The sequence below is a fragment of the Ruditapes philippinarum genome, unplaced genomic scaffold (genome assembly GCF_026571515.1).
Source record: "Ruditapes philippinarum isolate M1 unplaced genomic scaffold, ASM2657151v2 ctg6293_1_1_1_1, whole genome shotgun sequence".
NCBI lineage: Eukaryota > Metazoa > Mollusca > Bivalvia > Venerida > Veneridae > Ruditapes > Ruditapes philippinarum.
In genome coordinates this window covers 24,300-52,173 of record NW_026857953.1, presented here as the reverse complement: position 1 = coordinate 52,173, position 27,874 = coordinate 24,300, and the positions used below count along the sequence as shown (strand labels likewise).

The 27,874-nt window shown below is 32.8% G+C and overlaps 3 protein-coding genes across 3 annotated transcripts; 2 read left to right on the top strand and 1 right to left on the bottom strand.

Moving 5' to 3' along the window:
• On the bottom strand, window positions 1-2,449 carry LOC132751604 (uncharacterized; the record flags this gene model as incomplete). Its single annotated transcript, XM_060741790.1, is given in 2 exon segments — window positions 1-249; window positions 2,322-2,449. A coding segment is annotated over 1 exon segment (238 nt), but the record flags the coding sequence as incomplete, so codon positions are not given.
• LOC132751603 (probable RNA-binding protein 18) lies at window positions 2,317-27,317 on the top strand. Its single transcript, XM_060741789.1, has 7 exons — window positions 2,317-2,422; window positions 4,353-4,475; window positions 21,814-21,917; window positions 22,761-22,887; window positions 24,243-24,326; window positions 25,049-25,113; window positions 26,932-27,317. The coding sequence occupies exons 2-7, from the start codon at window positions 4,416-4,418 to the stop codon at window positions 27,164-27,166; spliced, it is 675 nt and encodes a 224-aa protein (XP_060597772.1). The 5' UTR covers window positions 2,317-2,422; window positions 4,353-4,415; the 3' UTR covers window positions 27,167-27,317.
• LOC132751601 (protein lethal(2)essential for life-like) lies at window positions 8,058-10,222 on the top strand (the record flags this gene model as incomplete). The annotated part of the gene is given in 1 exon segment (XM_060741788.1): window positions 8,058-10,222. A coding segment is annotated over 1 exon segment (539 nt), but the record flags the coding sequence as incomplete, so codon positions are not given.
• Window positions 27,318-27,874: the final 557 nt, after the last annotated feature.

The window sequence follows — 27,874 nt, the reverse complement described above, 5'->3', positions numbered from 1 at the left end:
TTTTTTTAGGCTTGTCTCTTCCTTTATGTCTAATCTGAATACACCACTGTGTAGCAACTATTGCATCCTTGTTCTTTATCCCAGTATGTGGATGTGTATCAAGACAAATATTTGCTCCTCTGTTGGCAAGATATGATAGACGTCTATTGATACTATTTGAAGAGTGTGACACAGTGTTGCATAAAGTGTTCAGGTTTTGCAGTGATCCAGTCAATAGACGTGAGGTTCTAAATGCCATGGCTACGTACCCTACAATGGATAAAATTTGTGCTAATCTTGCTTTTATTTCCACAGAACCAATGTTTTAAAACAGTAATGATATTATATAATAAGTGAAGTATTTTTGCACATTTTTTTATAATTTAAACAACAGAATATTTATCATATATATCTTTATGAACTCAACTGTAATCAATTCCCACAATAAACAGGTCAATCAAAAAGGCAAACCAAACCTTTGGCTTCTTACAATGTAATATAAAGAACCTTAAGGCCATGGCATATAATAGTACACTTCTTCGACCACAACTAGAATATGCATCCCCCCATAGTCAAACTCAGATTCAGATCAGATAGAATCTGTCCAAAGAGGATCCTAGCATTGGGTTAAATCTCACTTTGGACACAATTATCTTAATAAATGGCATTAACTAGATCTCTGTCATATTGACTAAAGCCTTTCATTGACATACAAAATCACTTATGATATAGTCATAATCCTGATAGAAGGTTGTCATTGCCAAAAAGAGAACCTCCCGACGTGCCCACATGCATAGTAAATCCCAGCCCAGACAGACAACTATTAAATTCTCAATCTCTTCCATAGAACTGTAGAACAGTTTTCCACTGGAACAGCCTACCCCTTCATTTCATTGCCAATACAAATAGCCGGTTCAATATGGCTGTTAGTCAAACTGAGCAATATTGGATCACCATAACCTATAGCAAGACTACTTTTATATTTTAAGAAACACTTTACATTTCCAACATTCTGTTTATTTAAAAAATAATTTTTTATATATGTTTTCCTTTCATTTCTTTTTTTTTACTTTTTTAATGATACAGGTTATTCGCATTGGACCTTTTGGCAACCAGTCTCCGCAAAAACAATGGTCTCTACCGATTCATTAAAGGATTGTCAATCTGAGTAGAGTATTATATAAATTGACTGTCTCGTGCATAATTGATTTGACTTGGAAGTTTTTGGCTACCGAGGACCGTCGAAGACCGGAGACCATCGATTAGTAAGTCCTAAATTATAGTTTGGAAAATTCGGATAGCTTGCATATAACTATTGTCCTAAACTTCGAGTGGACGATCGGTTAATTTTGCTTGCCAAAAATGACAATACGCATGGATCTTTAAGGCATTTGCATATCTTATTTTTTTAAATGGGTGTTGATATGCATATTATAAAAAACAATTGCGTATTTTGTAAAATTAATTGCATAAATATGCAAATATGCACCTTAGCTGTTGCTCTGCATTACTTTATATTAACACTTATTGCATATGTTACTAGAAATAAAAATGCGTTTCGCTTTTCTGAATATGACATGCGAAAATCCCGTATTTGAGTAAGCGTGCCAATAAGCCATATTGGCGCAGTCTTGCCAAGTGTGCCAAAAACCCATATTGAGGCGCCCTTTCCGGTTATCATGCACCTGTTGTCCAGTAACGGCAGAACGTCCGCTGGAATACATGTTACGTAATTGACAACCGCATCGCATCGAGAGGAAGTTGAAATCTTTAGCGAATCGCTTGATGGATTCAAACAACTGTGAAGGACATGCAGCCAATTAATAAATAACAATTATGAGAACATTTACGTTATTGCTTGATTCTATTCCAGTCTTAAAAATTGCTGCGGATATATGCAATAAGCAAGTCATTACATGGGATAAGTGTGTCTATAGTCCATATTGGCACACTTGGTTCAAATTTGCCCTCGTGCAAATAAGTCACCAAGTGTGCCAATATGGACACTTGCCCCATGTAATACCCTTTACATATTATACAGCATGAAATAGGTAATATTCTAAAGTAAAGACATATAACATGAATGAAATGAAAGTTATTTTCTTCAATAGAAATGTTTCAAAAGACACTGCTTCAATCGGGCACCTTTATGCTGGTGTGAATATTCTTGAGTACGAAACACGTAAAATAAAACTAAATAATTTATTTTGTCCAGAAGAGGGACTGCCAATAAGAAATATATAAAGTTGTAATAAATTTCTAATATATGAATTAAGTCTAATAATTTATGACAAGTTTATTAAGAGAAAATCTGGATAAAATGAATACAATAAAATTCTTACAGGTCAAATTGTCATTAAGCACAATATTGAACAGACGGTGCACGGGTATAATTGTCTTCGGCAAAAAGTACGCATTGAAAGTAATGTCAACATTATCAAAGGTAACGTTTTCATACCGTGACAGGCGTGTACTCATCAAATTAAAAGAACAAAATATTACTAAAAAAGGTTTATAAAGTTTTTGAAGACAGAACTAACGCATTGCCAATTTTATCATCACAGCAAATCATCTTATGATGAACTGATGGATGATTGCCTAGAACCACAGGAGATTGACATTCTATAAGCAAATATTTATAGTATAGAGGGGTGCATTTGCCGTTATTGTTTAATTATTTGCTTATATTTTTCAATTATTGAAGCGTTGGTAAAAAATTGACTTTTTTAAAACGTTATGAAATTATATTCAAACTTGTTCATGTGTTAGACACTTAACCGTCTCATACTAATATAAGCACAAATTTAAAACTAATTCTTGTAATAAACAATACTTTTAGTTTTTAATATTCAGGGGCGGAGAAGGGCGGGGTTCATACGCCAAGTGTCTGTGATAATCACGGGCTTTAATTGACCAGGGCCTTGTAATATAAATCCGTGGTGATAACAAAGTAGCTAGCCCAACAAATTGTGCACTTTAGGGTTTTTTATAATATAGATGATGGTAAAGGCCAACGTCCGTGTAATATTGGTTTGTAAAGTCGGTTGGTCTTGCAGTCTATATTATAAGTTACATGAAGCTGTCTGATATGGGGTAACATTCTTGGTAACATCAAAAAATTGAAAACATCCCTTTGTCTAAAGTTTTAGCTGTTGTGGTTCACCAGGTTAAAGTCCTTTAGTCCTCAGTCAATAGTCTACAATCTTACAACTTATATTAATCACTTTCAAGTCAGCTTCCTGAAACCAACCATTACTCATGATCAGGTGTCATATGAAGAAACATGGTGTTGACCCTAGTAGGGCTTGAACCCATGATCCCTGGGTTGAGAGGCAGACACCGTATTCACTAGGTCACTACTCCCCAAATATGACGTTGCTTTTATCGATATTTTTACTTCTTGGCTTAACTCATTATTAACTATAACAAGCCTGTTATGTCTGATATATTGGACTATCACAGGGTGAAAATGTGCAGTCTGATCTCAAACTTGGGACCTCTAGAATAGCTCTACTAACTGAGCTAATTTTGATTGCTTACAAAGTTTCTCCCCTATTGAAAGTGAACTGAGTCCTAAACCATAACATGCTTCTTGTAATATTGAAATTTATCCTTGATTTTCTCAGGGTTACAGAGCAGTGTGACTTTAACTCTAAGCTTATAATATGCTGTCAGGGTCCCCCATTTGTTGACAAATGTCACAGTGCGAGAAAATGTGTAGCCTGACCGAGACTCGAACTCGTGACTCTTTGAATACTGTTCCACGGCTCTACCTGCTGTAAGTTATCCTGCCACTTACACATTTTCTCCTTTAAATAGTAAACAGTTCTCAACTGTGACAAGTGGATAAATGTATTAAATGAAATCACTGTACCATTTTTTGCAAGCCTATAAATTCAATGTATTATGCCTGGTGATTAGCTTGTCTTTATATTTTAACTTGTATCCTGTTGGTATAATCTACAGGGAATGTAAGACTTGTTTAGCCCATCATCAAATAAATCTGGAATAAATTTATAGTGTCAGAATTCTTATTTGTTGAAGAAGCTTAGTATCATAAATAGATAAAAATAACCATATTTTAAAGGAAGTTTACTAAACATAAAAAATTAATAGTTCTGAAAAAAAAACCTGAACTTGTCAATTACATCTTCAGATAATGTAACCAAGAAAGAAATTTACTGTTTATTTTTTATATTGATACAGGTGCACTAATGACTATTGTACAATATGTAACAAAAAAAGACTAAAGACTTTTAGTTTTAGCATAGACTTTGAACATTTTTGGTATTGTTGATTTTTATGTTCATTTTGCATTCAGAAACCTTTTTTTTCTTCAAGATTTAGAAACCATATTATTTTGTTCTTTTCAGGGTGGTAGTTCATTTGATAAAATCTGAGAAGAATATTTTTATGCAAATTCAAATGTTGATTTGATGACGGTCATGGCAGAAGGGGATGCTAATAAATTTGTCAGCCCAAAACTTCAGAACAAGGTAAGAAGCCATATTGAGGATTGACTGCAAAACTGTTGTATCTTATATTAAATAAACAAGGATTTACAACAGTTTTGTGGTCACCCCTTGTATTACCTTCAAGTCAGTGGATTCAACTTTTAGACTGTACAGGAACTGATTGCTACTCTCAGGGCTCTAATTTACCTTACATTTGTATATCGGACTCATGCCAGGACCTTCTGGTAGGGGAATTTTGCCTTGTTTTAAAGAAAATTAAGAACTTTGTATATCAGCGTTAATACACATAATGTTATGTACATGTATCTACATATATTTTATTTTGCAAAAAAACAAAACAAAAAAAACAAACAACACCAAAATAATATGAAGTTTTTAAGGGTCATCTGATTAAAGCATGTAAAATAAAAAGATTTTCTTAACGGGATTTAAAAAAAAAAATAGGAGAAAAGGGAATATTACTTGGGAAGGTAATTTGTCCAAGGTTCTCTAGCCATCATTTATTTCATGATAAGCATTAGATTTGGGACCAATGCATCATTTGCCTTGATCCTAACTATCTGTTTAATATCTGGCAACTTCAACCCTCAATAATTATTTACCTATAAATATTCACTTCATAAATTATACATTGTGTGTCAATGTTTAAAGATATACTATGCTCATCTTTGAGTAAAATGTTTAAATCGAAGAAATGTATTTAAACCTATGAAATTCTTACTTATGTTTAATTTGAATAAAAAATGAATAATAAACTATATTGGAAGTCACGTTCTTTAATACAGGACATGTAAAGTTGGTCTTTTCTTAAAAAAACTGCCAGTTTTTTTAACATGGCACTGTATATGCATATTGTGACGACCTATGTATGTTTTAAACATGACATATTAACTTTGTGTGAAGTCAAAACATGTTTATTTCATATTTACAAAGAGACTGTGTAGCAATTATCAATATTTTCTGATAAGACTGATATCAAATTTGAGCATAGTATATCTTTAAGGATTCACATGCAGTCATTCACACAGTTATTCTTTTATGATGAGTTTTAATATAATAATCAATATTTGACTGTGAATAAAGCCTAATGCATCATTACCTTCATACAAAAGAATTTCACATCTTATCATACATATACAATGTATTGACTTAGTCTGTAACACTTCTGTGTGAGCTAATCTGTGGCTGAGTGGTTAAGGTCATTGACTTCAAACCACTTACTCCTCACCAGTGTGGGTTCAAATCCTAATAGGGACTTTGGATTCTTTTATGTGAGGAAGCTATCCAGCTAGCATACGGAATGTCAGTAGTTTGACTCAAGTCCATGGTCGTGCCTGAAATAATGCATGGAAGGGCACCTGAGGTCTTCTTCCACCAGTAAAGCTGGCATAATTTTTCTGTTTATTGTTATTATTTAATTAATTATGTACACTAAAAAAGGCTGTTCAGCCCAAATATTGGTATATTAAGGGAATTTTTAAAAATTTGAAGTTGACTGCATATTTTTTACTATTCACTTGTGTATTTGGAATTTTTACAAGCCCAAGAGAAAATCTATGTTGGGCTAGTGGTAATTTTGGTCTATTTTAATATAGACTTAACGTATCATGGCCAAGCTCACAGATTCATAGGATAACCTATTTTCCATAGTAAAATCTCTTATATAAATATGTATCCATTAAAAATTCCTTCAATATCAAATTTTGAGATAAATCTGGCGCTAAGTTTAAATGCAAGTTACGGATTTTCTGCTGATCTCACCTGCTTGAAATTTTTGAAGAGTATAAAATAAGTTTGCAGCTTATGATGCTTTAGATTTATTTTTGGAAGCTGTCTGAGGTTAAGTCATAGTTTGAATGAAAGGAAATAGGATTGTTTTGTAGAATGAGAAAGAATTTGAAACATTTCCTGATGTAATGATCTCTTTAACATTGTTCTTAAAATAGCTTTACCTATTACTTCAACAGCATGAAAGTGTGAGGCAGATGAAAATAAAGATATGTTTTATGTCTACTTTATTATTACATGTACTTGCTTCCTTCTGCTTGTGAAGTTATCCATTTTCCTATTCACTTTTCCTCTGCAAGTGTTTGTCTATTTTTGTTTAATTTCCACTATATTTTGTGTAGCATTTTAAGAAAAGATCTGCTAGTTCTGGTCTGCTTCCCCTGTTTATGTCTGTTAGGTTCTGGTCTGCTTCCTCAGTTTATGTCTGCAGGGTTCTGTTCTGCTTCCCCAGTTTATGTCTGTAAGGTTCTGGTCTGCTTCCCCTGTTTATGTATGTTAGGTTCTGGTCTGCTTCCCCTGTTTTTGTCTGAAATGTTCTGGTCTGCTTCCCCAGTTTATGTCCGCAGGGTTCTGGTCTGCTTCCCCAGTTTATGTCTGTAAGGTTCTGGTCTGCTTCCCCTGTTTATGTATGTAAGGTTCTGGTTTGCTTCCCCTGTTTCTGTCTGAAAGGATCTGGTTTGCTTCCCCAGATTATGTATGTTAGGTTCTGGTCTGCTTCCCCTTTATGTCTGTAAGTTTTTGGTCTGCCTCCCCAGTTTATGTGTTAGGTTCTGGTCTGAAATAAACCACTAAGATGTTTTTGTGATTGACTGCTAAACATTGAAAGCTCTGGTTTAAGCATAAGTGTGAGAACATCTTAAATATACTGTTTCTTCTTATTGGTTTAATGTATAGTTTTTAAGAAATGATAAAATTTTTAATTAAAAAAAATTGGATCTCATGTTTTGATTCTCAACTACTTACCAAAAGTTTAAAGTAGTTGTACATTTTTTTCTCATGACCAACATCTGTGTGTTTTTCAACTATTAATTTCTGGCATTTAGACAATTTTATGGTATTTATTTACTACAGGAAAATATTTTACTAGTATTTCTTGAACATTCTGACTGTTGTTTTTCTCTCTCCTGCTCATTCATACTGTATGACTCATCCTAAAAAAAATAGATAAGGAGTCTGCCTTGTTTTTAAAATAATGAGCCTGTCGAAAATCCCGTGTATATAAACTTGGCCTTAATTACAGGTAGTTTAGATAGGTAGCTGTAGGTACTTGCTAGAGGCAGCAGTATAGGTATACACTGGTAGTAGATAGTAAATCGTCTTGGACTGGGTTTGTAAAGAGAAAAGCGTTTTTGTTGTGACTGTCATTGTTGAATTACGGTAATTAGGAGGGGTGGACAATTGTTGAGCTCACTGGGTGGTAACCTTCTGTAAAACTAGACATAAAAGTGACCGCTGGATTAAAGTTAAACTGCAGTAACGAGTTACATTTTTACGTGGACTGGTGAAAAGAACTTTTTTTTCATTCGAAACTTGAGAAATATATTGGAGAGTTTTAGTGTGTAATTTGCTGATGTACTATAATATTAAATAAAACTTTATTTAAACAATTCATAAGCTGAGGATTTGAAAAGATTTTAAGGATTTATTGTGGAAAAAGTGAATTTGGAGGATTTTAGTTTTTGCTTAAATTTGAAATTGAACTGTTTAAAATGCATCATTCCTGGGATACATCCTCAAGACTCATTCCAACGAGGTATGAAACTGACTTTTGGCGATCGTCACCTCGGTGGGAGATGACTCCATTCTCCCATTCATTCTCCCATACACCACCATTCCCAACCACTCTACCCCCACCACCAGCACCGGAATTCTCGTCAAGTCTTGTTCATTATCCGTCCCGAGAAAGGCAGCAGGTAGATTTTGAGCGGGAAATGAGGAGAATGAATGACGAGATGGGTAAAATGATGGAAAATATGCAGCGGTCCGCCCCGGCCCCGGTACAAAATGTAGATGATTGGCGTCTGACAGAAAACTTCCGCATGGAAAATCCTATTCAACAGTTTGGGGACGGTTCCAGAAAATTCCATTTACAGTTCGATATGCGTCAGTTTAAACCTGAAGAAATTCAGGTACGCACTTCAGGGAACTCTCTTACTGTGAGCGCAAAGCATGATGAGAAAGATCCAAACAAATCGGTCTTCCGGGAGTACAACAGGTCATACGTCTTGCCGAAAGACATCCATCCAGAACGCTTAACATCTAAGCTAAGCACTGGTGGAGTACTTACCATTGAGGCACCTCTTCCAGCTCTGGAAGGGCCAAGAGAAAAGCTTATTCCTATAAAACACAACTAATTTAAAAACAATTATAAAAAAACATCTTTAGGACTGATTCGGAGGACAAATTGAACAATGCTTACGTTCAGAAAGTTCATCAACTATTAAAAATTTAATGTGTCTTTCATATTGAACTGAAATGGATTATTTCATTAATGATAGGGAAAAATGTTTTATGTTTAAAGATCTGTGCTGGATTTTTTGTGTGTGCTATTTTTAACTTATTTACTAATTTTGTTACTTTTCTGGACTTCTTTATCGGTTCTACAGATATTTTTTGGAAATATAAGTTACCTTTGTTTTTTGGAAGGGAAAGGATATTTTTCAAAGAATATAATTAAAATTGGAAAAAGTGAATAAATCATTTTGAACTCTTTTTATATAATGTATATAATATAAATTGCAGTTGTTTTAGCATTATAAATTGTTACTTTGAAGTAATTAATAAGGTTTCTTAGTTATGAGCCTGTTAAAATGACAAAAGTGTCAGAACTAGGGCTATTAGGGCTATAAATTGTAAAGTTAGGACTGGTGTTATCACACTGGACACTTTAATGCAATAAGTGATTTATTACACATGACACGGTCAGTATATCACTTAAAGGAAGATTTAATGTCTTAACATTTTGAACTACTTTTTGAAAAAATAATTGGAAAAACTGAAATAATGAAGAAAACATTTTTTTTTTGGGGTGGGGGGTGGGGGAATATGAAACTATAAAGAATTCAGTAACTGTTATAGCAGCAGATTTCCTGTAATAAATATTGCAGATTTTTATATAATATATTATACTGCTTCATTGCCCAGGGGATTTTTTTCCTGTAAATTATTATGTACTTCTGCAGGCCATTTGTTAGGTTCATTTATATCTAAATGCCTTGTCACTTATATAATTATGTATATCTTATAATTTATTCTACATGTAAGGGTACATTGTTTATTTTACCAAAAATGAGATTATTTTTCTGTACATAGTAGTAAAATGTACATACACATGACGTAGTGGGAAGAGTAGTCACATTAACAAATGGTGCATTCAGAAACGTCATTCTTGATGGAGTTAAATATATAAAGATATCTTACTTTAACATCATATGACTGTTTATATAAATGTATTCTGTAGAAACATTGTCTTATAGCTTGACTCATTTCTCAGCCATATTGAAATACAAATATAGTCAAACCTGTGATTAAAGGCCACCCAAAAAAGAGACTAAATATGGTACAACCTTTCTAGACAGCTGGTCTTTATTTGGAGGTTGGAGGTTACAATGTTCTATGTTATTAATGAATTGTGGTCAGAGAGTGGCCTTTAATTACAGTATGATCTTTATTTGGAGGTGGTCTTTAACATAGGTTTTACTATATCATTTATTTTTTATATGTTGCACAAAATGGTTGTTGATTGATTTGCTGTAATAAGACTTGTTATTTCATACATATTTTTCAAAATAATGAACAACTTTTAACAGAAAAGTATATATTATTATTTATTTTAGTTAAGATAACACAATTATTTTAAGTTTAAAAGAGTTTTTTTATTTGTTTTTAACTTGTCTTTATATCATGAACAAATGATAAATATTATGTATTGCTTTGAAATGATAAACAAATTTTGTAAATAAATAATTTATATACCTGTAGTTAAACAATTGTCTTTTTATCAAAATGATTATCATGAAATATTTGCTCCAAAAGAAATCTTTAATTCTATGACACTAGTTTCAGGGGATGAAGGCTAAAGTTACCCAAGTTTCTAGTTAATCTGTGCGGCAGAACTATATTTCTAAAACATAAGACTGAAAACAACACAGTCCTAACCCTTTACCTCATATATACGCGAAACAACGCACTTTCGACCCCCCCCCCCTCTTTTAGGCCTCATATAGTGAAAAAATGTCCCATTTGGGCCCCAAACACATTTTTTCGTTTGAGAAATGTTGCTAAAAAAAGTGAGCATTAGGGGGTTGCCAGAAGGGGGATGTGCCCCCTTCTGTTTGGGGGGTTTGAAGGGGGGCTGCAGTCCCCCTCATTGCCAAGAAAATTTTGGAATTGTGAGAGGCTAACAATGACCCCAGGTCAATCATAAGGTAACGTGTAACCAACGCTGAAAAGCCTTTGACTTTATCTCAATGCCTTGAGAAGTTGCAGCACTTTGAAATACATTTTGATGGAAAAAATCAAGGCAAAATAGTGATCTTTGGCAATTGTGAGATGTCCCCTCGTTGCCATGGTAAAAGGAAATTTAAGACTGAGCATGTTGTTACAAAGGCAATGGTCCAGTCAACATTTTTCATAGTTTCATAGCAATTTGAACTTGTAACAAGAGGCTTTTCAATGAAAATGGCCATTTTTCACAAAATGCTCATGAGGGAAAGGGTTAAGCCAAAAAAAAAAAAAAAAGACTGTTCTGAGTTTCCCAGCAATCGTTTTTTTTTTAAAGAAATTTGACTAATTGTTACTATGTCCACAAGTCACACATTGTTGATTGTATCTATAAAGTTTAATAGTGGAAATAATTTGCTGAATATTCAATTGACTAACTCCGGAATTAAGAAAAATTCCTAATAAATGCCCCTCCCCTAATAAAGGCCCCCAGGCCTTTTGTTAAGAAACACAATCTACTCATCAGTATGAACTCATGAGTAAATCCATAATTTTATTCAAATCATTTAGAATCCATTTTATTTTATAGTATGAACTTTAAAATCTTAACACTTTTTAATGTTATTACCAACACTTGCTAACACTAAATGTATTTACATTGATTTTTGGATTTAGGAAAAACTGTGTTGTAATAAAAGCCCCCATTTAAACATGAGAAAATACATGGATTATCCTTCCATCTTCCCACAATAGAATGGAATTACATTTGTATCAGCCAATTGAAAACAGGACCACTGTACATTATATCATTAGGAAATCAGTCAGTATTTAATAGCTATTTACAAATGAAAATCAAGTATTTTAGTGGTCATAATTCATATAAACTTTCAGAAGAACATCCTGAAAATTCAAGTCATTCATAATAAGGCCATAGAAAATTAATCTTTAGACTCTCATCCAGGTTCAAGAAATAATTGGGGCGGGTGGGTGGAATTTATAATTTATAATTTATTTTATCCATCACTTTTAAGACCTGAAAAAAAAACAGAAATGTATGAATATATTGATGAACGTCGCATCATTTCCACCCAGATTTTGATAAAAACTAAACCCAAACCAATCACAAACAGTTTTCTTGTTTACTGCATCATATATTTCACATATGACGAACATTTTGACAATTTTATGATTGAAAACGAACGTATTTAAAATCTTGATCACTAGACGCTGTAAACCTCAGTCTGATTTTTATGTGTGCGTCCCGCAAATATTCAACCACGATTTTCGGACGAATTTTTCGTCCACAGACGTCTGCGAAATGCAGGGTTCCCGCTGTCGATCGCCAATGGCTTCAAATGCGACAAAATATTAATTTTGGCGCATAAAATCTTTAATTTGCGAATTTAACTGGCGCCAACGTAAGATAAAAGCATCCGACAACTAGTACACTTAAATGTCATAAGCGGCCGTGTCAATTACATAAGGGGCCCAAATGTGAATGGTCACGCACTATTAGTTGTTTATCAAACTGTATAATCGGGTACCGTATAATCAATTATGTCATCAATTGTTTGACACTTTGGGAACATGTGAAGATGAAACTAAATTTGACCCAGAGGGAACCCAGGAAATGAACAATTTTTTTTTTATGAAAATTAATTATTTTGGGGCGGAAAGATTTTGATACGGGCGGGCGGGGATGAAAGTTTAAAAATTAATTTTCTGTGGCCTAAGGCCAGTGCTACCAGAAAATACCTGGGTGTCACAAGATTGTTTCAGCTAGGAAACTTATTAAAACACATATATTTCCATGCATAACCAGCTACATACATTGAGGAAAAAAACACTTTCCCTCTCTGGTATTTTCTTTGTTTAAAATTAACAAGTACTGTTGGCATAGATTAGAGGAAATTGATTAAAGTTTGATCTTTCTATAAATGAGATCTTTGTCTACATCACTGCCAAGAATAATTGCTGAGTGCTGAAATAATTAAAGCTGCCTGTTCATAGATGGGGTGAAATTTTTTTATAATATTGACTGAAAAATTTCACAAGAGAAGAATATATGTTTTGTCACACTAGCACAGGAAGGTTTAATATGAAGTGATGTTCCAGCTTTAATGGTGGAGGACTCCTCCCCCCCATTAGCATTATTTCAGGTTTGTGTAAGCACCTGTATAGAACCACTGGCTGGCCGTGCATTATTAAAGCTTCCTTGATTGCTTCCTCACATGAAAGACTCTAAGAGTCCCTGATGGGATTCAAACCCAAAGCAGTGAGCGTCAAGTTAAGGGATATGATGTCATCAACCTTAACCACTAGGTCATGGTGGTCCACTACATTTTTTTTCTGATATCATGATCTTTCACCTGTTTATGGGTATTTTTTAAACTTTATATCTACAAATTTATATATGTTTAGAAAATTATTTGTAGTTATTAATTTAAAAATACTTATGAGCTAGTGAAATATAATCCATAAAGGAAAATCTTAAAATATTAGACAGAACTTGTCTAAATGCACAATTCAGGAAAGATAATTTCCGGTATGGACAATAGATTTATCATAAATCTTGTGTTCCTTCATTCAAAATAAGGCAGTAATGCCTTTTTGGAGAAATACATGACTCAGCTGCTTTTAGGCTATTTAATTATTAATTTCATTTATAAGAGCAGTTTCTGGTTCCAGTATTTGAGAGCATTATACTAGTTTAAAATTGTGTGTTTAGAATAACTACTGGTTACATTGTCTAACTATATGTACTGGTATAAATGACTAAGAACATTATCCCGATTTCATTGTGTATAAGAACATTCTCTTATTTCAATGCCTAATAGCATTATATTGGTTTCAATGACTTATTAGGTTTCAAAATGTAAGAACATTTATAGTTTCAGTGTGTAAGAACATGTTCTGATATCAAAGACTAAGAATGATGTACTTTTTTCAATGTCTATGAACATGTACTCAGTCAGGTTTCAATGTCTTACAACATGATTGTTAAGGTTACAATGTCAATGAACATATTATTAATTGTTCTGGTTTCAATGTCAAAGAACATATTATTAATTGTTCTGGTTTCAATGTCAAAGAACATAATTGTTCTGGTTTCAATGTCAAAGAACATATATTGTTCTGGTTTCAATGTCAAAGAACATAATAATGTTCTGGTTTCAATGTCAAAGAACATACAATGTAATTGTTGAGATTACAATATCCAATACCTTGTATAAGCTACTTATTAGTCTATATCTAAGAACATTTACCAGCTTCAATGTTTTATAACATGCCATGGATTCAATGTCTATAAGAACATGTTCTAGTTTCAATGTATAAGAACATTAATTTTATTACAATTCCAGACATTTTGGGCATGCAGAAACACCTGCAAGACTGCCAGATATACACCTAGATTGCAATTATACAAATACTGACTTGTCAAGAACAGTTTATTTAATGCGGGTGATTCTTTTTTTTTATAAACATTGCTCATGGTGACACCTGGTATAATTTGTTTTTTAAAAAACAAGTAAGGAAAACATGAAAAGAATTACAGTAAACTTCACTTATAGCGAACACGGTTATAGCGAACTTCCGGTTATAAGGAACAATTCAATTTGGCCCGAATTTTGCCCTTCTTTATTTAATATAAAAATATACGGTTATAGCAAACACGGTTATAAGGAATTATCGCTTATAAGGAACTCATATTTTAGGCCCAATTTAGTTAAAAGTACAGAAAATTACACCTTTATAACGAACTCCAAAATATCAGCTATCCGTAAATAGGTCCCGCATTTCCATTGGCACGCCGAATGTACCGTTTATTGTTGTATGTACTTAAATACATTTATGTAAATGAATTTGTATAGCTTCTATTTAGGATATTTTAGCATGAGTTCTTGTCACCAAGATAAAACGGTTATTCCTTTTATTCCATTATTTATTTTCTTTTATAGTTTTGCCCGAGTAAAATTATATATTATGATCATTTTGATCATTTTTCGGTTTTCAACATAATCACGCATGCTTGCAAGCATAATCCATTGAACACTACAAAGTACGCTTGATTGAAATGAAAAGAAAAAAAATATCTTTAAGTAAAAGTCACCCTTAAAATATAATAGATAGAAGATACTCGATATAAAAGGATGGAAAAATCTAAAGCCTTGTTTATTCTTAATCATGGAAAGAAAACGAGAAGCACTGAGTTTAGAAACAAAATAAATGATATTTTATGAGAAATTGAGAAAGGGAGTAAAACTAAAATTGAAATAGCAAAAGATCTTCAAATTCGAAAAAGTACGCACTCCGGTATTGTGACTAAAAAGTTATTAATGACTATTTTTTTCTTAATCAGATGCTCTTCAAAATGGTGGACGATGGTAAACAATCAGTTCGTTATATGTAAATCTGTTCGCTATAAAAGCTCCTGATACAAGGAACTCAATTCGCTATATGCTTACAAGGAACTCCGGATATATGGAACAGATTTTGAATGTCCCAATGAGTTCGTTATAAGCGGAGTTTACTGTACACTGTTTCAAGTTAAAAATGATAATTTTCTGAACAAAAATGGACAATATACTATATGAATTTTAAGATATAATTATATATTTTTTGTTATATTATTATTTCTATATCTGAAGTAAAAGGAGAACAGGCTATTATCTTTGATATTTTATAGAAATAACTATTTTACTTGAATTACATATTTGCAAAATATTTATGCAAAAGACATGAAATATCGGGAAATTATTATATAGATGAAAGAACATAAAATGTCATTGTGTTGTTATCTCAAGTATAATTGTGTATAATGAAGTATAAAGTAGTTCATCATCAAATTTTCTAAGCTTAGCTACCATAATGCAGATAAGTGAAAATTTATTCATGATTCAGGGGTGTTCAAGAAAGCGGTCTTCACCAAAAGAAACAAAAATTAGCTTTGATTGGGATAATTATAAGTCAAACAATCTGTATGACACTTATCAATAAAATGTTGGCAACAATTCATTGTTTTAGTTCTGTTTGATGTTTTTTTTAACATTTTTTCAGAAGTTTCATTGAGATAATCCGAACACCCAACCTTTTTAATTAAGCTGCCTATATAATTATTTAAACTAAATGAACCCTTCTTGTGGTAATAGGAAGACTTGTAGACTTGTTTATGAACTATGTTATTATAGTTTCTTAAAGGGAGTCCTAAAAATGGCTAAGTGGTTAATTAAGGCTGTTAACTTAAAACCATTTGCCCCTTACCTCTGTGTGTTTGAATCCCAACAGGGGTATTTGATTCAATTATATGTGTGGAAGCTTTCCAGCTAAAAATAGCAGCTTATGAAATAATGCACATGGGCACCTGAGGACTTCCTCCACCAGTAAAGCAAAAAGTTGCCATATGACTTATTCTGTGTTGGTGCAATGAAGACCACCCCCCCCCCCCCTGTCTCCCCCCCTCCCCCCAAAAAAAAAAGAGAAAGCATTCTTTAGGTCTATACCAAAGCAAGCACATGGCTTGTATGGCTATATTTGTTTAAGTTATGACAGTTATTTCACTTCATTCAAATTCATTGCCTGTTGACTGCATATTTATTGTGACCTTATGAAAAAATCTGTCACCGATCTGTTACCAAAGGCATATCTTATACGCAGTATGCAGCTAAGATGCATTCTTTAATTAGATGAGAATGGATGAAATAAATTAATCATCATGCTATTTTGATAGTGAGGTAAATGTTTGCTCTGAGGGCTGATTATTTTATCTTATTACAAAATTGTTTTTAAGACACATAATTGGTTATCTTTAATGAAAGTATACTTTTCAAATAGGAATTAACCTATTTTTTAGCTGATCTGAGCCCAGAGTGCTTAGAGATGAGTTTTTGTCTTGTGTAGTCAGGCCTAATATCCGAATCTGATAAAAATCAGCCCTAAGTAATGCTGTGCATTTGGTAAGAAATAAGTAGATCTGAACTTTAGTCAGATTGGGCATTATTTACATGTCTTGTAACAATATTTGGTAGATTTTGACCAAACTTCAAAGGAAGTTACCTCTTCAAAGGTTATGTAAGGAGTTCCAGGCTAATAATACAAGTAGGCTACCAGAGATGACATCTAAGTGTCAAATCTTAAAAATTTCAAAGAACTCTCCTCCTTACAGTCATGTAGTAACAACAATGACCAGAGTTTAGTAATTTTGTATGCTGAGCCCCATCTTGAGGTCTTTTACTACACCAAAAGAAAAGAAAATAATGACCAGCCCTTGCACACATTCAAAACAAAATATTATATTATAATGTGGTTGGGATGTCAGAAACTTGTCAAAACAAGAAGAACATAAGTTTAAGATACAGATTTTAAGAAGTCTTGGCTATTTTAAACATTTAAAACAGTTTGGAGGTATCTGAAAAGAGAGAATATTTTTCTTTAAAAATTGACATATTTGAAGGAGCAACTACAATGTGTAACAATATTTTTTGGACTGCTGTGGTGATAAGCTTGTTAAGTCAAGTATGGGGATTACCTGTAAAACAAAACGGTACCGAAATTTCACCAAGTATCCTGAAGGATCTGGAAAAAATGAACCCTACAATTGGTATAGATCCACAGCCAGGTCCAGCACCTGTACATGACTTGAGACTTACTGAAATGTACAACTTTGATAATCCTGTTCAAACACTGGCAAACGGATCAAGAATATTCCAACTTGCGTTTGATTTGCGTCAGTTCAAGCCGGAAGAGATTCATGTCAGTATAGCTGGAAGCCATTTAACAGTCAGTGCAAAGCGTGTAGATTTTGACATACTTTCTAGCAGAAGAGTACCAGTCGAGTATAATAAATCATATGTGTTGCCTATGGACATTACACCAGATATTTTGATGACTGAGCTCAGAAGTGACGGAATATTGTATGTTACAGCACCTCTGCCACCTTTAAAAGCGCCAAGACCGCAGAAGCTAATTCCAGCACCAGCTTAATCAACACTAAATTGTCACCAATTTTCCTGATTACTGGTTGTTTCAACAACCTGTAAAATGTGACTGAATTTGTGAATTTTGATTGAAAAATGTTGTAAATAATATAAAGAATAAATTCAAGTTGAAATATATTTGATTGTTCTGCTCTTTTATAAGCAGCAAGTTGATTGATCAAAGTTTCAAGGTCACAGTGGCCTTGACTGCAAAAAACTAGTCTGACCAGTGTCTAGAGAATGCTTGGCCTACAGTTCTTAAATTTAGTATGAAGGTTGATCATGTGGTTTAGTTGACCCATATTGAATTTTAATTGACTGGTCATTCATTTGAGCCGCGTCATGACAAAACCAACATAATGGATTTGCGACCAGCATAGATCCAGACAAGCCTGCACCTCCGCGCAGTCTGATCAGGATCCATGCTATTGGCTATCAGTTTCTTTATTTGTTATAGCGTCTGTACGCAAACCCATTATGTTGGTTTTGTTGTGACGTGGCTCATTTATTAAAGTCAAGGCTGACATGGCCATCTCAGGAATACTCTAACCAACAATAGCTAGAGAATGCTTTGGCCTACAGTCCTGAGATTGAGTCTGATGGATGGCCATGACTAGTAGAACTGCAGCTCCCTATTTATTTTGAGGCTAGTTGATCATAGGTTAAGGTCACCTTGGCCTTGTCAACTAAAAGCTTGTGTGACCAATAACTAGAGAATGCTGTGGCCTTTAGTCCTAAGAATTTTTGTTTTAAAGGATGGTTATGACTAGTAAAAATGAACCCTAATGATTTTTGTCTGATTTATGTGTCTGTTTCAAATTGGTTCAAAACTTTTTAGTATACATTTTAGGCCTATATTTTTGAATTTGAACAAAATGTTATTTGTGGCAAATGTTAAACAATCAATTTTGTAATCTCTTTGCTATTGCTTGGGATTACTTATGGCAAATGGTTGCAGGATTTGAATTCATTCAGCCTAATGTGAGGAAGTTTTTTTTTTTCAGCTAGCTTTTGGAAAGTTGATCAATTATATAAACTCAGATGTGATTTTCCAAGCTGGAAAAAATGTCCTTCTTAATGATTATGCTAGTAGTGCTAGCGATCATATAATTCAGGACTTATACCATGTATACAGAGAAATGAAATATAAAAATGCGAGAGAAAACATGAATGGGGAAAAAAATCTTTCTATATAAAAATTATACAAGAGGCAATGACCTATATTTATACAAACAGTAAAAAAAGCGCCAAACAATTAGATTTGGCACTAGATAAATTATGTTAGTTGACATAAATAGATTCTTACAAGTTCTTCTACATAGACGATACTAAAACAGGCACCTGGCATATACTGCTGATGTTTTGATATGTTTATAATATGACAGGTATTGCCTGATTTCCACACCTTTTGTAGCATAAATGTCAGGTGTAATAAGAGGTTTTTTATTGGAAGATATGCCAACAGGTCTTTATGAACCTGTATGATAACTGCTTTCAATTAGGAATTGACAGGTAACACAAGTGATACGTCTTCACTGTGGTGATTTCTGTTATGTTTCTTATGCCCCCACCATAAAATGGCTGAGTCATATACTCAGTGTTACCCAGTTCCGTCACTCCATCATTCCGTCATAATCAGACTCACTGAGTTTCCATTCAATATCTAATGGCAACAGTTGCACATAATCAGCTTAAATTTGACATAGATATATAATAAGAAAATGCAAGATCGAATTTGTTCATAGTTTAATGATTTTTGGCAGAGTTATGCCCCTTTAACTTCAAAATCTTTTTTGAAAATATTCTGTTTTTGTTTATAATCTTCCCAACAGTTGTACACATTCAACTCAAAATTGCCTTGATAAGTCAAAGGAATGCACAGGTCAAGGTCGAATTTGGTCATGGTTCGATGATTTTTGGCAGAGTTATGCCCCTTTTACTTTGAAAAATAAGAAATTTACAGTTTCCATTCATTATCTCCCCAAAAGTTATACACAATCAACTCAAATTTAATATATGGATATGTCATAGGAATACAGAGGTCAAGTTTGAATTTGGTCATAGTTCGATGATTTTTTACAGAGATTAATCCCTCTTGAACTTTGAAAATATAAAAAAAATATAGTAGTTTATAGTTAACCTTTTTGGCCTGAAGTAATTGCTATTATATGAGTTGTGTCAAAGGCTATTATAGCTATTGCTATTAATAATAAAATCTTTTAGGTGCAAAATTTTAAGAGGGAAAACCTGTTACAGTAAAAAATTCTAACAGTTTGGCTAATTTTTGTAAATCCAACTATGTGGTGATGTGCCACTGAAGCCAGGTATCGTAGGTCTGACCATGTTTGATCTCATGGAACCAGCACTGGTTATGTTTCATTATAACTTATAGTTAGCGGTTCTTGTAAACTACAAGCCTACTTTTACAATCAAGCCTAAATAAATGATGTTGTAATCAAACTGAGGATATATTTAGCTCATCAGTTTTCACTTTGTTGTAGAGAATATTCGAGATTTAAAGTAATTAAGATAAAGAAAGTCTGAAATTGAACTGCTGTTTCATCTGAAAAATGAGGTTATCTTCTGTTAACATAGATTCCAGCAGTGTTAACCTTCCTTGCTGATAAGCCAAAATGGCTTTTTAACTTATTTTGCACTATTTTGCCAGACTTTTTAATTTTTAAGAATTATTTCTACAAATTTTTCTTGTAACAAGTTTGAAAAAATATTAAGAGTTTTTGAAAAAGGATGTTTAAAATTAAAATTGATATTATACTGGTATCAAATATGATAATTTAGGAATGGAAATTAAATTTCTAATCACTAGTGAAGCTTCAAGCTTCAGATATTTTTTTTGCAATAATTTCAATACCTTTACTTAATATCTTTATTTAAATAAATTTAATAACTTAAATTAACTTGTCCAGCTTCAATTTTTTAACTTTCTATGATCAGGATAAGGGTAAGGAAAATATATTCATTGTTGAGGCATAATGAGCATTTAAAGCTTTTTGAGGTTTTTCTTGTATATTGAAATATTATGTTGTATGATAAAACTGGGTGTATTATATTAAGTGTACATAATAATAAAATAACCTTCAGGAGATACACACCATTATGTACAACAAATCTTAATGACAAATGATGCTAATTAATATTTGATGTTTAAATGAGTTGTCCGCATGCCTTTAAACACCTACCTGTGTTTTTGTTATGCAGACTTGACCACCGGGCAGTCATTTATTATATACATGAAAGGGTGTAATTTGTCTTTGATGGCATATAGATAAAAGTGTTGTTTTTGTTGTTTATTATACGCCCTTAATGATGATATCATAGTTTTTGCTTACTCTAGATGTTGTCAGCATATAGATAATTTGAGTCATGGAAAACAATACTTTGTAAAAATTAGATTAGGATGACAAAAATATATACTTGTGTCACATGGAAAACAGAAAAGCAAAAGGAGATGTTTCTGTATTAAATTAAAATTTTATGAAAAATTTACATGTTTTTACTTTTTCCTTCAACGTTTAAATTATTTTACAGTTTTAACAATCAACATTTTTAGTACTTCTACAATTTAAACTTTTTCTATATCCTATTTTGAGAAAAGTATATCCTATTTTTAGTAAAGAATTTCAAAAATATCTTAAATCCTCTCAGTGGGTTAAGTTGACAAAAGATTATTTTTTTGGTATGGTCTGCTTTTCTGTCAGTGTCTCTCACTCTCTTTGTGGACAACTTTAAGCATTGCCATTAAACAGAGTTTCAAATTCTACAACCTTCAAAGTTTCCATGCCAATGAAAGCTTTTTTAATTTTTGACTTTTTGAAACATGCATGAAATCTTTAACATACCTTTTAATTGTTTAAAGGTTAAAGGAATCTTTTAATGTAATGCTTTCTTATCTCAATTGTAGTAAATGTGGTTCACTTTGAATCTCTTGTCTCCTATATCTGTGGGTTTTAAACCTGCTATGATCTTTTGATTGTTTCATGTGAGGAAACTGTTCAGCTTTTCTAACAGATTTTCGTGATTTTGCACCCATGCATGCTCCTGCCTGAAACACTGCACAGGGAAAGGTCTTCCTTAATACCAGTAAAAGCTTTTAGTTTTTGTATATCAAGTAACTTGTGATGTTATATTTTCAGAGTCCAACCACTGACGTCATTCCTATACCAGATGACCCTGTAGATTGTTCCGAAGAAAATGACCGTCGTCTCTGGATTGGAAACCTTGACACAAGAGTCACAGAGTATGATATTCTTATGTACAATCAAGACCCATGATCTATATAGTAATTATCACAAAAGTTCATAGGTCAAGATTCTTTACAGTAATTAGCACAATAGTTTATAGGTCAATATAAGTTTGCTTAAAATTGAAAAAAAAGTGAGATTATTTAAAAAGGCTTTCTGAATTTAGATTTGTAACCACTACCCTGCTGAGCTAAAAGGGATTAACCATTTACCACCAGTAAAGAGCTGGACCAGGATGCACATCTATACCGTCTTACTCATGGGAAGTCCAACTACATGTAATTGTACTACGCGATGACAATATAGTGCTAGTTTGTGTATGGGAAATATCTCCTTAATAGAACAAAAATATATCAGAATGTAGCTTTGGCAAGTCAATATATTTTGACTATAGTCTTGGCTAAATAACTTAAAATTTTCATCTTGTTTACCCAAAAGTTTATAATGGAATGCTCCAAAAATAGAATTTATAAAATTTAGTAGCTGTAGGTAAAGCAAAATGCATACCAGTATGATTCAGTTTGTATAGAGGAAGGAATGAATAGTAAAATACCTTTATGACAAATCTTAGAATCTCACACTGGCACCTTCCATTGTAGAACAGAGAAGCAGACATCTCACTTAGCAAGTCTTTGTATGACTGAATTTTTACATTTTAAAGAAATCCTACACTCCTGTTAAGGTGCTTCATTCAACATCTAAGTGTATGCTTAATTTAGCCAGCAATCATTTTACTAGGACTCTTTCACTTGACCCTCAGGTATCATAATTTAGATGTAATCTTTATATAAGTCAATGGCAGCTGATCATTATGATGAAACATTTCTATGTTTTTTCAGGTTTGCCTTATTAAAGATATTACAGAAGTTTGGGAGTTTACAGAGATTTGATTTTCTTTATCACAAGACTGGACCAGACTTGGGTAAACCACGAGGATACTGCTTTGTCACCTATTCCAGTAAAGAGGTAAAAATCTGAGAAAGTACTTTATTACAGAGGATAAAATCTGAGAAAATATTTGAGAAAAGAGGTTAAAATCAGAGAAAATACTCTAGTAAAGAGGTTAAAATCTGAGAAATTACTTTAGTAAAAAGGAAAAACTCTGAAAACATACTTTTGTAAAGAGGTAAAAGTCTGGAAAAAAACAATCCAGTAAATGCAAAAATCTGAGAATGTTTGTGAATAAAGAGGTAAAAAAAATGAGAAAATTATTTAGGAAAGAGGTAAAAAATCTGAGAAAATACTCCAGTACAGAGGTAAAATCTGAAAAAATACTTTAGCAAAGAGATAAAAAATTTAAAAACAAAAGTAACAAGGTTAAAATCTGAGAAAATACTTTAATAAAGAGGTTAAAATGTGAAAAAATACTTAAGTAAGAGGTAAAAATCTGAGAAACTTCCCCGGTTAAAAGGTAAAAAATATGAGAAACTTCTCCAATAAAAACGTAAAAATCTGAGAAAATACTAGAGTATTGTTTCTGATGATTATAATGTTTAGGAAATATGTATTACTTTTTAATGTTTTTTATGTAGAATAATGCACAGTAGGGGTATACAGTAATCATGAAAGCTGGTCAAACTGAGTGATTAATTGCAAACTGAGTGATAAACTGTACTTAATTGTACTTCAACACTTTCAAGAATCTAGACCAATACCTTTTCTGTTCTAACAGAGAAAGAGAAGTGATGAAAATATGTTGAACTTAATTGGAAGAAGTAATGTTCACATTGTCATTTGGTTTATAAACATACATTAATGTGATAAATACTTGATTAATCAGACTGCATAACAAGATAATAGTGTAAAGTATGTTATACTATAAAATAGAGATTTAAAAGTAGTGTACATGTATATGGAAGACAGCCGTCTTTGTTTTCTTTGTTCTAATTTCCTAAATGAGGAATGCAAGTAAAGTTTGACAAAATTATTTCAAAGGTGTACGTTAATAAATGTTTTATTTTATTTAACATTAAGATTTTCTCCTTTGAAACCTCAGTTATATCTTTAATGAATTTTTAAAGTACTGATTATAGTATTGAATGTTATGATTTTGTAACCATAAGAACAAAGCAGAACAGACAATTAATTCAATTTATACACAATGATATATAAAGTCAAACCTGTTTTACAGACCAAATCTGAATAAAGATCACACTGCTGATAAAGCCCACTCTTCAACAACACTTCATTGATTATATATAATAAATAAGCCTCCAAATAAAGACCACTTGTTTTAAAAGGACATTTTCTGCTTCTTGGATGGCCTCTGTTCACAGGTTCAACTGTATATATTATGTTATAGGATATCTTGTATATTTTAGGAAGCAGAGAAAGCCATGAAATGTTTGGATAAAAAACTGGCATTATCAAAACGTATGATGATAAGATGGGCTCATAGAGAAGAGGTTAGTCTGTACATTAAAATATTGTTCAAATTTTGACACATCTGGTCCTAACAGAATTTTTTTAAAGCTTTGATTGTGTAATAAGCTTATAAATACACTTTTGATTCTGTTTCTTGAGCCAACCTGAGTACTGAGCAAAGAGTGTAAAGTTTCTTGCTCAAGGAAACGACTTGCCCCTGATGGAGTTTGAACCAATGTGGCTAGCGATCAATAGATTACCAGTCTGATGCATATACAATCCAGCCATGCCAACACATTTGTCAATGGTTAGGCAGGTTATTACCTCTGTTAAAAACAAGCCATCATTTTGCTATGTCTATACCATCCATATGTAACCAGGTGAGTCTTAACATCTGTGCAACCTATTTCAACATTTTTGAGCCAGGCATGACTGAACATCTATGAAGTCTTATGTTTCACTTCTTGCTGTAGAAACATTGATATAGGATGGATTTGAATATAGAATTTTGCTAAAAAAAAATAGATAACTCATTATAAGAGAAAGTGAATGTGAATATGAATATAAATGAATAAAGAAATTATTATTTTGGTGCAAGAGTGTTTGGGGTTGGTAAGATTTTGAAGTAATATCTGTGACTGACCAGTTTTACGAAGAAAGACCCTCTGCACTGAATAATAAAGTGAAAGCATTATTTTTAATAAATTAATCCTCAAAGTTCCAGCAGATTTATTTTGAAAGTTTTCTTGATAAACTGTTTCAGGATAGAGAACAAGAGAGACCAGGTATCCAAGGGAAACAACCAGATCTGTCAAACAACCATCTTAGGTATAAGTAATAAATGGGCTTATTATGCTCAAATTTCATGTTTGAAAATACTGATAATTGTCAGTTTTAATTTCTATCCTTTTAAATGTAAATAAACATATTTTGAGGAAACAAAGAGTGGATATGTTGTAAACTCTAGGTATAGACAGGTAAACACACTATAGGTATTTACAGTGTGAATTCATAGTGTAATTTAAAAAAAAAAAACAAAAAAAACTAGCTGTTTATAAGAAAGGACCAAACTTACTTGACCGGTAATAGGAAATGTAGCTTCCAAAACAAAATTTGTGCATTCAGATTAGACCAATTTAGTAAGAATTTACTAATTGCAAAAAAATTTCAGCAATCAATTTTTACCCAAAGATAGATTAAAAATTTTGTTTTAACTTTAAAATTTTAAGAAAAGAAAACCCAATTTAATACCAGTAAAATAAGTCAGTGAAAGTAAAACCTTTTTCTTATTAGCTCACCTGTCACAAAGTGACAGGGTGAGCTTTTGTGATCGCTTTTCTTCCGTCGTCCATCTGTCGTCTGTCCGTCCGTAAACTTTTACTTTAAATGACATCTCCTCATAAACCACTAAGCCAATTTCATCCAAACTTCACAGGAATGTTCCTTTGGTGGTCACCTTTAAAAATTGTTCAAAGAATTTAATTCCATGCAGAACTCTGGTAACCATGGCAACCGAAAGAAAAAACTTTAAATATCTTCTTTTAAAAAACCCAAAGAGCTAGAGCTTAGATATTTGGCATGAAACATCTTCTAGTGAGTGTCTACCAAGTTTGTTCAAATAAAAGCCCTGGGGTCAAAATTGGTCCCGCCCCAGGGGGTCATTGATTTTCCCTATATGCATAATTAGTAAAAACTTAAAAAATCTTCTTTTAAAGAACCCAAAGAGCTAGAGCTAAGATATTTAGCATGAAACATGTTCTAATTGGTGTCTACAAAGTTTGTTCATATAAAAGCCCTGGGGTCAAAATTGGCCCCACCCCGGGGGTCATTGATTTTCCTTATAAGTGTATAGCAAAAACTTAAAAAATCTTCTTTGAAAAAAACCCAAATAGCTAGAGTTAAGATATTAAGCATGAAACATCTTCTAGTGAGTGTCTACAAAGTTTGTCCAAATAAAAGCCCTGGGGTCAAAATTGGCCTGCCAAGAAGGGGGTCATTGATTTTCCTTATATGTGTTTGGCAAAAATTCTTCTTTGAAAAAACCCAAATAGCTAGAATTTAGATATTAAGCATGAAACATCTTGTAGTAAGTGTCTACAAAGTTTGCTCAAATAAAAGCCCTGGGGTCAAAACTGGCTTGCCCCAGAGGTGTCATTGTTTTTAATTATATGTGTATAGTAAAAACTTAAAAAATCTTCTTTTAAAAAACCCAATGAGCTAGAGGTAAGATGTTTAACATGAAACATCTTCTTGTGGGTGTCTACCAAATTTGTTCAAATAAAAGCCCTTGGGTTAAAATTGGCCCTGCCGGGAGGGGGGGTGGAGAGGGGGGGAAAGGGTGGAGGTGCAGAGGTCATTGTTTTTCATTATATGTGTGTAGTAAAAACTTAACATCATGAAACATCTTCTAATGGGTGTCTTCCAAGTTTGTTCAAATAAAAGCCCTGGGGTTTAAACTGGCCCCGCTCCGGGGGCCTATATACAGGTGAGCGACCTCAGGGCCCTCTTGTTACAAATGAACTGAACTTTTTATCAAAGTACTGCAGTACCTTGAGGGAAACACCCTATTTGTAAGATTTATACATGACAGTAGATTTTAACCATTATTTTTGAATTACATGAAGACTTGTATTTTATTTATTACAGCTCAGAATCCAAAATTAGAGCAATTGAAATGAAACTGAAAAACATGGAAAAATGTGAACAAGACTTTAATTTGAGTGCCAAGCCTGCTGCAATACCGGGTTCCAGTAAATATAGCAGTGCTCAACAGATTCAGCAGGGAACCAGTGTTCATCAGAGACCAAATAGAAATCAAGGGACTGGTTCCAGTCACAGAGACAATAATAAGCCTTATTATAGAAAGGATGGAAGAAGATGACACAGCTTTCAGGGAACCAACCAAGTTCACACTGGTTCCATTTAGAGTTTTGGGTTCTGCATATCACATGGTCTAGCATGGAACCAGTCAGTTATTATAAGGTTACTTCTCTTAACATATGGGTAAATAAGTGACAGGTTCTTATGAAACAGACTTTGTAATACTAAGAGAATAATATGTTAATACCTCAGCTTGTAACTCATGTTTAAGCATGGAACCAGCGAGATGATGATTTGTTACAAGTCTCACATTGTGAAAACAAGTGTTTTGTTCCTATGAAAGAGACATTGAAACTGTAGTATAGAATGGCTGGTTCCAGCTACATTCATGGCTGTATTTAACTGAGCAATATTCAGTGGTACCAGTCACAGAAATAATTACAATACTAATGATGTTAATTTTAATTGTCAAGACTACACAATATTTTGTCTTTCCAATTTGGTAACATTGTGAGACTGGACCATTGTCCTTCCTGGTGAAGAGTTAACCTGCCATGAGCAAATCATGAAATGTCATATTTTAACAGGCTAATAAAATCACAAATTTGTATCTTTGATTTTGTATTTTTCTTTGACCACAAAAAAGATGTTGTGGCATACATTTAGTATATATCATATAAAAAATATTGATCAATAATTATAAACTGGCCTATGTTTCTGTATTCTTTTTAAGAATGGATAAAGAAGCTAAATACAAAAACACCAGACG